We start from the raw sequence: 12042 nt of genomic DNA on the forward strand, positions 1-12042 counted from the left end.
GGCACTGTGATTGGAGGATATGCATATGGATCCTTCTTTGATTTGCACAGAGGGAAGAGCAGTCCTCCCAAGGTTGAAACCATTAAGTATGAAGCTGCCACCTCCGGACCGGCAGCTGAGCAGTGCAGAGACCCGACCACGGCAATTGCACTGAAGGCGCACTTGTATTCAAAGCTGCCAACTCCGGATCGGCAGCTGAGTGTCCGACCACTCTGTGTTTGCACTGAATGGTTATTCAGCACTGCCAGCACTCACATCTTCCGGTAAGAGCACAATGATATTTTAGCACTCTTGGCACCTTCCCATTGCTGCATATGTGTATGTATGTATGTGTATATATATATATATATATATATATATATATATATATATATATATATATATATATATATATAAATATATATATATATATATTTCTCTTAATGACTTAATGAGAGGAGCACGAGCTCAGCACACGCTATCCTGCGGTAGTGCAGCGTAGTAACTTACGCATGCTCCTCTCCTTCTAACTCCCGCTCTGCTCATCCTGGGGGTACTTGGCTGGAACTGAGTTGCGGTAGGGAGTACTTGGGATAAAAAAGTTGAGAAACACTGTGATAGAGCACATTATAATAGGGGGTACTGTAAAAAGCACTAAATTGGGATCAGAATAATAATGAGCGCAGTATAATGAGTGTCAGTGTAATAGGAGGTAGTGAAATGAACAGGCACACCTACTTTTAAAGACCATGCCTCCTGAAAAATAAGAGCAGGGGTTCCTCAAGATCAAAACATTGTTTGCAGGTGTTCCTTGAGATCCAAAAGTTTTTGGCAGGGTTCCTCCAGTGTAAAAAGGTTGAGAAAGGCTGGTGTACACCACAATGATAAAAAAATATATAATGATTTTCAAGACACAAAAGGGGAGAGAGCCCTGCCTTTGCGAGCTTACAATCTAGAGGTACATGTAAGAGTAATGTGCAGGTACTCTGCTGGAGGATGAGGCTACCTTTTTCCTCTATTACACATTCATGTACAATCTGATAGACAACACCTCTTTGTTCTATGTGCACAGCATTCTCAGTGGATTCCCTGCAGCTCTGTGGGGAGTTGTGTTCAAAATTATTCAGCCCCCACTAAAATTGAGTGTTTTGGCCAGTTTGACATTGATTTTGATCATTTCAGTCATCTTGTTTACAATTAAATCAAAGAGGCACTTGTAAGTCAGACAAATATAACATAATATTTATAATGAAATAACCACAAATGTCTTTTCTGTGCTCACATCATCAGTTTTATTCAACCCCTAGGTGACATTCATTCTTAGTACTTAGCACAACATCCTTTTCCGGTTATAACAGCTTTTAAACGTGAAGCATAGCTTGACACAAGTGTCTTGCAGCGATCTACGGGTATCTTAGCCCATTCTTCATGGGCAAAAGCCTCCAGTTCAGTCACATTCTTAGGCTTGCGGGCTGCAACTGCTTTCTTTAAGTCCCACCAGAGGTTCTCAATCGGATTTAAGTCTGGTGACTGCGATGGCCACTCCAAAATGTTCCAGCCTTTAATCTGCAACCATGCTCTAGTGGACTTGGAGGTATGTTTGGGATCATTGTCCTGTTGAAAGGTCCAACGTCTGTCAAGCCTCAGGTTTGCGACGGACTGCATCACATTTTCATCCAATATCTCCTGGTACTGAAGAGAATTCATGGTACCTTGCACACGCTGAAGCTTCCTTGTACCTGCAGAAGCAAAACAGCCCCAAAGCATGATTGACCCCCCGCCATGCTTCACAGTAGGCATGGTGTTCTTTTCTTCATAGGCCTTGTTCTTCCTCCTCCAAACATTGCGTTGATCCATGGGCCCAAACAGTTCTAATTTTGTTTCACCAGTCCACAGAACACTATCCCCAAACTTTTGTGGTTTGTCCACATGACTTTTGGCATACTGCAGTCGACTTATTCTTTGTAGACAGCAAGGGGATGAGCCTGGGAGTTCTGGCATGGAGGCCTTCATTACGCAGTTTGCACCTTATTACCTGAGCTGAAACTTCAGTACCCGCATCTGAAAAATCTTTTTTCAGTTTCTCAGCAGTCACACAGGGACTTTTCTCCACTTTGCGCTTCAGGTACCGCACAGCAGTCGAAGTCAGCATCTTCTTTCTGCCACAACCAGGTAGCGTTTCAACAGAGCCCTTTGCCTTGAATTTGCGAATGATGCTTTCTGTGATGTCTCTTGGTATGTTTAACATCTTTGCAATCTTCTTATAGCCATTGCCCTTCCTGTGAAGAGAAATCACCTCTTCTCTTGTCTTCCTGGACCATTCTCTTGACTTCACCATGTTTGTAAACACACCAGTAAATGTCTGGAAGGAGCTGAGTATCGCAATCATTTTAAATCTGCCTAATTGGTGCTTATTATGCTTAATTGCTGCTCGTTAACATCCACAGGTGTTTTCAATACCTGATCGAAAACACTTGAATGAACCTCTGTTCTTTAAGAGGTTGAATAATTGTGTCAATGAAGAAATTACAAAAAAACAACAACATTTAATACTGTATTACAAAAACAATTGATGTCATTTTAGTTGCATTTGGTTCTTTAAAAAGTCCTTGTAAGATTTCATTCTGAACACAATTACAAATGTTCACTAAATTCCCTAAACCCTTTACAGCATTGGGGGGTTGAATAATTTTGAACACAACTGTATGTAGAGTATAGTACTACTGTGAAACAAAGTAAACCTGAGACAGATGAAATTCTAGTTTTATACATACTTTGGGGCTGTTGTGCTTCTGCAGGTACAGGGAAGCTGCAGCGTGTGCAAGGTACCATGAATTCTCTTCAGTACCAGGAGATTTTGTAAGAAAATGTGATACAGTCCGTCACAAACTTGAGGCTTGGGAGACGTTGGACCTTTCAACAGGACAATGATGGCAAGCATACCTCCAAGTCCACTAGAGCATGGTTTCAGATTAAAGGCTGGAACATTTTGGAGTGGCCATCACAGTCACTAGACTTAAAACCGATTGAGAACCTCTGGTGGGACTTAAAGAAAGCAGTTGCAGCCCGCAAGTCTAAGAATGTGACTGAACTGGAGGCTTTTGCCCATGAAGAATGGGCTAAGATACCCGTAGATCGCTGCAAGACACTTGTGTCAAGCTATGCTTCACGTTTAAAAGCTGTTATAACTGGAAAAGGATGTTGTACTAAGTACTAAGAATGAATGTCACTTGGGTGTTGAATAAAACTAATAATGATGTGAGCACAGAAAATACATTTGTGATTATTTCATTATAAATGGTATATTTGTCTGACTTACAAGTGCCTCTTTGATTTAATTGTAAACAAGATGACTGAAAGGATCAGAATCAATGTCAAACTGGCCAAAACACTCAATTTCAGTGGGGGTTGAATAATTTTGAACACAACTGTATATAAAAGATTCCTGAGTACAGATCATACCGTATATACTCGCATACAAGCCGAATTTTTGACCCCCAAAAAGGGGGTCAAAAGTTGGGGGGTCGGCTTGTATGCGAGTCTTCCCTGGTGGTCTAGTGGTGGGTGGTCGGGTGGTCCGCGCCCCGCTCCCCCCCCCTCCCCGCTCCCCCCGCGGCCGCCGCTGCTATTTTACCTTCTTAGACAGCGGCCGCTTCCTAATCCGCGTTCCTCTTCTTTCTCAGAGTGTCAGTGTATCACAGCAGCGCGCCGGGCGCTGCTGCTGTGACGATGCAGGGGGCAGGAAAGAGCGGTTCCCTTGGTAACGGCGATACAGATCGCCGTTATAGGGAGCCGCGCTATTTCCTGCCCCCTGCATCGTCACAGCAGCAGCGCCCGGCGCGCTGCTGTGATACACTGACACTCTGAGAAAGAAGAGGAACGCGGATTAGGAAGCGGCCGCTGTCTAAGAAGGTAAAATAGCAGCGGCGGCCGCGGGGGGAGCGGGGGGGGGGAGCACTACCCACCTATGCTGGGCACTATACTCGCTAAACTGGGCACTATACTAGCTAAACTGGGCACTATACTAGCTAAACTGGGCACTATACTGGCTAAACTGGGCACTATACTGGCTAAACTGGGCACTATACTAGCTAAACTGGGCACTATACTGGCTAAACTGGGCACTTTACTAGCCATACTGGGGCACTATACTGGCTAAACTGGGCACTATACTGGCTAAACTGGGCACTTTACTAGCCATACTGGGGCACTATACTAGCTAAACTGGGCACTATACTGGCTAAACTGGGCACTATACTAGCTAAACTGGGCACTATACTGGCTAAACTGGGCACTTTACTAGCTAAACTGGGGCACTATACTAGCTAAACTGGGCACTATACTGGCTAAACTGGGCACTATACTGGCTAAACTGGGCACTATACTAGCTAAACTGGGCACTATACTAGCTAAACTGGGCACTATACTGGCTAAACTGGGCACTATACTAACTAAACTGGGCACTTTACTAGCCATACTGGGGCACTATACTAGCTAAACTGGGCACTATACTAGCTAAACTGAGGCACTACCTACCTATACTGGGCACTATACTGGCTATACTGGGCACTTTACTAGCTATACTGGGCACTTTACTAGCTATACTGGGCACTATACTAGCTATACTGGACACTACCTACCTATACTGGGCACTATACTAGCTATATTGGGACACACTGGGGGGCTGCACCAATCCAGCATTTCCTACCCCCGGCTTATATGGGGGTCAATCATTTTTCCCTGTTTTTTCAGGGAAAAGTTGGGGGGTCGGCTTATATGCGGGTCGGCTTATATGCGAGTATATACGGTATATACAATCACAATCAGATATGTATATCTGACTTTTAAAAATACGGGGACTGCTTTATTGAAGCAGCGCAAGTAACTATTTTTTGATTCGTTTATTTCATTTTTTCTGGACTAAGCACAGCTATTACTGTACAGTGGGATGCAAAAGTTTGGGCAACCATTTAATCGTCATGATTTTCCTGTATAAATCGTTGGTTGTTACGATAAAATTTTTTAGTTAAATATATCATATAGGAGACACATACAGTAATATTTGAGAAGTTAAATTAATTTTATTGGATTTACAGAAAGTGTGCAATAATTGTTAAACACAATTAGACAGATGCATAAATTTAGGCACCACAAAAAAGAAATGAAATCAGTATTTAGTAGATTCTCCTTTTGCAGAAATTACAGCCTCTAAACGCTTCCTGTAGGTTCCAATGAGAGTCTGGATTCTGGTAGAAGGTATTTTGGACCATTCCTCTTTACAAAACATCTCTAGTTCATTTAGGTTTGATGGCTTCCAAGCATGGACAGCTCTCTTTAACTCACACCACAGATTTTCAATTATATTCAGGTCTGGGGACTGAGATGGCCATTCCAGAACGTTGTACTTGATCCTCTGCATGAATGCCTTAGTGGATTTTGAGCAGTGTTTAGGTTCTTTGTCTTGTTGACAGATCTATCCCCGGGGCAGGTTCAGCTTTGTCACTAATTCCTGGACATTGGTCTCAAGAATCTGCTGATACTGAGTGTAATCCATGCGTCCCCCAACTTCGATAAGATTCCCAGTCCCTGCACTGGCCACACAGCCCCACAGCATGATGGAACCACCACCACATTTTACTGTAGGTAGCAGGTGTTTTCTTGGAATGCTGTGTTGTTTTTCCTCCATGCGTAACGCCCCTTGTTATGCCTAACTAACTTCATTTTAGTTTCATCAGTCCGCAGCACCTTATTCCAAAATGAAGCTGGCTTGTTCAAATGTGCTTTAGCATACCTTGAGCGGCTCTGTTTGTGCTGTGGGCAGAGAAAAGGCTTCCTCTGCATCACTCTTGCATACAGCATCTCCTTGTATAAAGTGCATTGAATGGGTGAACGATGCACAGTGACTTTATCTGCAGCAAGATGATGTTGTAGGTCTTTGGTGCTGGTCTGTGGGTTGACTCTGACTGTTCTCACCATTAGTCGCTTCTGTCTATCCAAGATTGTTCTTGGTCTGCTACTTCGAGCCTTAACTTGAACTGAGCCTGTGATCTTCCATTTCCTCAATATGTTCCTAACTGTGGAAAAATACAGCTAAAATCTCTGAGACAGCTTTCTGTATCCTTCCCTTAAAACATGATGGTGAACAATCTTTGTCTTCAGGTCATTTGAGAGTTGTTTTGAGACCCCCATGTTGCTACTATTCAGAGAAAATTAAAAGAGGAGGGAAACTTACATTTGACCCCCTTAAATACTCTCATAATTGGATTCACCTGTGTATGTAGGTCAGGGGTCACTGAACTTACCAAGCCAATTTGAGTTCCAATAATTATTTCTAAATGTTTTGGAATCAATAAAATGACAACAGTACCCAAATGTATGCACCTGCCTAATTTTATTTAAACAGTTATTGCACACTTTCTGTATATCCAATAAACTTAATTTCACTTCTCAAATATCACTGTGTTTGTCTCATATATATATATATATATATATATATATATATATATATATATATATATATATATATATATATATAAAACTGACATTTTTTGTTGTAACAACCAACAATTTATACAGGAAAATCATGACAATTAAAGAGGAACTCCAGCCTAAACAAACATACTGTTATTAAGTTACATTAGTTATGCTAATTAAAATAGATAGGTAATATAATCTCTTACCCACACTGTTTTAAAAGAACAGGCAAATGTTTGATTTAATGATGGCAGCCATCTTTTTGGTTGAAAGGAGGTGACAGGGAGCATAAGACACAGTTCCAACTGTCCTGTGTCCTGAGCACCTCTCCCAGTTGCTAGGCAACGTGAATAACAACATAGGAAATCCCATCATGCTCTGCACAGCATCAGGGAAAAAAAGCCCGGGCTTTTTTTCTTCGATGGGTGGAGCTTAGATAAAAATGCAGCTAAAAATGATGCTTTGGTAAGAAAAACAAAGTTCTGATGCTGTGAAACTGTTAAAGAAACACCAAGCCTTTTCAGTTCTGCTGAGTAGATTTTTAGTCCGGAGGTTCACTTTAACAAGGTTGCCCAAACTTTCGCATCCCACTGTATATATAAATTATTTATGATGACTGTTATCTGAGAAACAGAACATTTTATCACATTTTCTATAGGAGTTGGAGTCGGTGCATTTTTTCCCGACTCCAGGTACCCAAAAATTGCTCCAACTCCTCGACTCCGACTCCATAGCCCTGTGCATACTGTGATATGTGTTTTATATTGAGCCTGACTTTTATTTTATATTGCACCTGACTTTTTTACTGAAGTTTCCCTTATTGCTGTGTTGCTGTTTTACAGGCCAAATATAAAGAAGAAAGAGAGAGAAGAAGAGATAAGATAAACTCTCTCTATAAATACATTCTTAGCACAGTAGCGCAGAAGCTTGATTTAGGATTGGATGCTGTGGAGGAGCTTTTGCTGGATGCTCCATCGGTAATTCTAGATGTAACACACTTGTTGTTTCTCATCTTGCCAAATTCTCAGCTTTCTGATGAATAAACCGAAATTCTGCATGCTGATAACAGTATTGAAAATGGTCTAACAGTAAACCATGCAAAGCTCAAAAACAGGTTTACATTCCTTATTTCTTTGTAGGGTGTATTGAAGGCACTTAGTGCAGTCACTCCGAGTGTAGCTGTTAGAGTAGAACACTGGGTAACCTCCCCCCCCCCCTCCCCCCCATGAATACAGCCGTGATGAGAAAAGGTTATACCACCCCAGGAAGATGCCCTCTGGTCCTCACTGTTTTCCTTATTTCGTCACCAGATTCCTTGTCCCCAGCACTGCTGTCACATTGGTAAGGTTGTTGCAGTGCTTTTTTTTTCCATTCCAAGATGGCCACCAGTTTTGCCCACTCCTCTGGTACTAAGTTAGGCACAGGTAGCAGGTTTAATTGAAAGAGCCATAACCCTCTTGCCAGAAGGAAGAGATAAATATGAGCGAAGCTGGATGAAGACACTGTCATAACACCTCACTGTTGCAGAGTTTACAAGAGATCTAGAGATAAAACAGGAGGGCTTGAGGGAGCCTTTATGGAGATGCGATTATCACCTTTTCTACCCAGACACAGAACAGAATTGTTGGAACAGTTTTGTACTGCAGAAAGTAGTGTCTGTAAAAATGGAGAGAAAAATGCACAAACAATGGAAGACAGACAGACCACCATAACACTTAAAAATGTAGGTCTTTCCTACAGAGAAATTGCAAAGAAAGACAAGTTGTAAGTGAGTATAGATGTCTTCACCATCAAAAGACACTCAGAAACTGGGGAAGGTCTAACAGGAAGAGGTCTGTATGACCCAATGTCAAAATAGCATCAACAATAGAGAGGCACTATACCTTTATAAAAACCAAACCTTTATCGATTGGCTTGGTACAGACAAAGCGGCATAACAGTGGGGGTGAACAAGCCTGACAGCTGTTTCACTGGTGTGTGCTTCTTCAGAGGTTTTATATACTTTTGTTAAGTGAAACAGTGGCCGAGGCAGAGCTGTATAGCAGAATTGATCCATTTTTCATCAGTCTCTAGCTGTTTAAGGAGGCCCAGTCACCCAAAATCAACCCCTCAGCCCAAGTGCTAATGACCCTCGGAGGCGTACACATGTTCTGGTCGGATGTAATTTGGGTGCAGGGAAAAGCTGAGGCTCTGCCTGCGCTAGGTAGTCTAGGGAAGTATAACAAATATTTTCCTCTACTGATTTCCCAATTTTGGACAGGTGAATATACTGTATCGCTTTAAGGGAACCTTAACTGAGAGGGATATGGATGTTTCGTTTTAAACAATACCAGTTGCTTGGCACTCCTGATGATCTCTTTTGCTGCAGTAGTGGCTGAATCACACACCTGAAACAAGCATGCAGCTAATCCAGTCTGACTTCAGTCAGAGCACCTGATCTGCATGCCTGTTCAGGGGCTGTGGCTAAAAGTATTAAAGACACAGGATCAGCAGGGGAGTCAGGCAACTGGTATTATTTTTAAAGGAAAAATCCATATACTTCTCAGTTTTGGTTCCCTTTAAGTCTATCAGTAAATCTTCTGTTTCCACTAAGCATACGTTAATTCTTTAGTCTATGACTAACTCTACATCAAAGAGTACCTAAAGTGAAAAAATAGCAGTTTAACTTACCTGGGGCTTCTTCTAGCCCCCTGCAGTCATCTTGTGCCCTCGTTGTGCTTCCACGATCCTCCAGTCACCTGCAGCACACCTCTGGCAGCTGAATGCGCGGCTTCATTTCATGCACCTCCTGCACATGCGCAGTGCATTGAAATTTTTACTTTGCATGTACAGAACAATCCCAGCCACAGGAGCATGATTGAGGACGCTGGTGGCCAGCACCAGGTAAGTGCAATGGCTGCAGTTGACTGGAGAATAGTTAAACCGCATTTTTTCTCTCCCAAGTTTTGGCTCCCTTTAAAACCATAAATAGTGTAACTCACCTACCTGATAATTGCTGCCTAAAACTTACCTTTACACTTCTCCTTAAAGGGGTTCTTTCGCGAATGAGGAAAAAAATAAAAAGTGGTTTATGCATAAACTGTTAAACATCCTTCTAAAATAGTGTAAGTTTTTTAAAAAATGAATGGTTTCATCAATACAACATGTAATGTAAACAGTGACTGATGACGAACGGGGAGGCTAATCCATTTGTTATGGGTGTTTTTTTTTTTACTTTCATTTCACAACCATAACTCCTGTCTACCTAGTTTTCAGTGGTATAATCCACTTCTGGCAGGAATCCCCTTATAGCTGTAACAGCTGAGCTCATGCTGAGCTCCTCAGCATGTGTTTACAGTATTGCTAGGCAACCAGATGGTCTGTGCAGAGAGTCCTTTGTGCAAAGAGTCATAAGCTGCTGGGAGAATCAGCCAGAATCAGTCCCATCTACACCATATGATTCTTTGTCAGATTCGATTCAATTCGATTTGATTCATTGATTCACATGCTGAGGAGCTCAGCTGTTACAGCTATAACAGTGATTCCTGCCAGAAGTGGATTATACCACTGAAAACTAGGTCGGCAGCAGTTATGGTTGTGAGCTGAAAGTAAAAAAAAAACACCCCTAACAAATGGTTTAGCCTCCCAGTCCGTCATCAGTCACTGTTTACATTACATGTTGTATTGATGAAACCATTTAAAAAAAAACAAAAAAAACTTTTTACACTATTTTAGAAGGATGTTTAATAGTTTATGCATAATCCACTTTTTATTTTTTTCCTCATTTGCGAAAGAACCCCTTTAACACAGAGTATCCAGCAAGCTCCTGGTGAACCAGAAGTAAGTTTTCTGCCTCCGCTGTGGAGTTTACATTGATTTATGTGCCTAGATAAATATTCAGATGACTTGCTTTAATTTATGAGAGATATACAACTTGTTTTATGCATTTATTATTAAATGACTATACATTGTAATTATAAAATAAGTTATTGCCTGCTAATGTTATGTTATATTTTGTATCTTTGGTAGTTTCAGGATATTGATAATTTCTTTTCCATTGGAGGACGTAGATCATTAGTGTTTTTTTACCAGGAATCAACTGTACCAGGAATAGGTAAATGCATTTTCCTTGTTTATTAGTTAAAAGGTATCATTTGCTTAAAGGGACACTATGGCGAATGCATGCTTATTTAAAGGAATTCCGAGGCCAAATGACCAAAAAAAGTTAACTATCTGCATCATCTTTTAAAGCACGGAGGACGCCATCCACGCCCTCCGTGCTGATCCGCCGGCTCCCCCCGCTCATTAGCCCCCCGGGCCGGCTCCCGACCCCACGGCCCGGGTCGGGCTCTTCCGCCTCTCCTAAAATGGCCGCTTGATCTGGCCGCGGCTGCGTAGTCCTCATAGCCGTGAGTGCGGCTGCGCAGCTCTAGGGCCAACCCCCGATTCACGCTACAGTAGCGTGGATCGGGGGGGTTGGCCCTAGAGCTGCGCAGCCCTGTAGCAAACGACATACAACTAGCAGAACAGCCCATTGTTATAAGTAACATCAGTTGAAACTGTTTATTTTTCTAAGATATATCCTCCATTCATGTGGGCACTATAACTTCCAATCTAGCTAGACTGCTCTTACTAGCAGTGCTACGCTACGTGTCAGGACTCCGGCAATGTGACAGGCTCTTCATCACCCATTTGATCAAAAAGAGAAAGCTCATCCATCCCTCCGTTGTAAGCTGCACAAGTAAAATAGCAGACATGCCAGTATGTATATACAGTATACTATTTCAGCTTACAGAGGGAGGATGAAGAGCCTTTCACAGCGCCGGGGTCCTGACACGCTACGCTGCTATTAAGAGCAGTCTAGCTAGAGTGGGGGAAGTTATAGTGCAACACACACAATTGCTCACTACCAGTTCAGGCAATGTCCTACCTCTATCTGGCCAGCAGGGGCCAGTCAGCCAATCAGGTGTACGGTCATACACCCTTTGCCTGCCATACTGATCTAGCAGGATCTGCATAAATTAGCATTCAGGTGGGAGGCTTGGTTGGACGTAATTGTTGATTACATCTTTTACAGGGACCGCCACGTGTAGGCATCTCCCACACAGTCCCCTCCCTAACCACTCACCTGTCAACCGCATCCTGGAAGCTGCAAAACAGAAATTTAAAATCACAAACACTGGTTCGCACGACAGATAGAGGTAGGAAGTAGTAGTGAGCAATTGTGTGTGTTGCAGTTTGCATTCAATTTAGAGGTGATGGGGTGAAGTCCCTGGGGGTGAGAGAGCCAGAGCTCGCCCACATTTCCCTCTGGGTATCACATGGTGGTTTGGGGGCCCCAGCAAGTGAGAGAGGCTGGGGCCACCGGCTGTCGTGCGAACCAGTGTTTGTGATTTCACATTTCTGTTTTGCAGCTTCCAGGATGCGGTTGACAGGTGAGTGGTTAGGGAGGGGACTGTGTGGGAGATGCCTACACGCGGCGGTCCCTGTAAAAGATGTAATCAACGATTACGTCCAACCAAGCCTCCCACCTGAATGCTAATTTATGCAGATCCTGCTAGATCGGTATGGCAGGCAAAGGGTGTATGACCGTGCACCTGATTGGCTGAC

General features: G+C 42.7%; 1 protein-coding gene across 4 annotated transcripts in view; it reads left to right on the top strand.

Annotated features, from left to right (window-relative positions):
* The window catches only part of DNAH8 (dynein axonemal heavy chain 8), a 491368-nt gene that overhangs the window by 16481 nt on the left and 462845 nt on the right, over positions 1–12042 (top strand). For all 4 annotated transcript variants that reach the window (XM_068232705.1, XM_068232706.1, XM_068232709.1 and 1 more), the window contains 2 exons: positions 7296–7430; positions 10462–10546. In XM_068232705.1, coding sequence (XP_068088806.1) covers positions 7296–7430; positions 10462–10546 — 220 coding nt within the window. The remainder of the gene's footprint in view (positions 1–7295; positions 7431–10461; positions 10547–12042) is intronic.

The sequence above is a fragment of the Hyperolius riggenbachi genome, chromosome 4, assembly GCF_040937935.1.
Source record: "Hyperolius riggenbachi isolate aHypRig1 chromosome 4, aHypRig1.pri, whole genome shotgun sequence".
Taxonomy (NCBI): Eukaryota; Metazoa; Chordata; class Amphibia; order Anura; family Hyperoliidae; genus Hyperolius; species Hyperolius riggenbachi.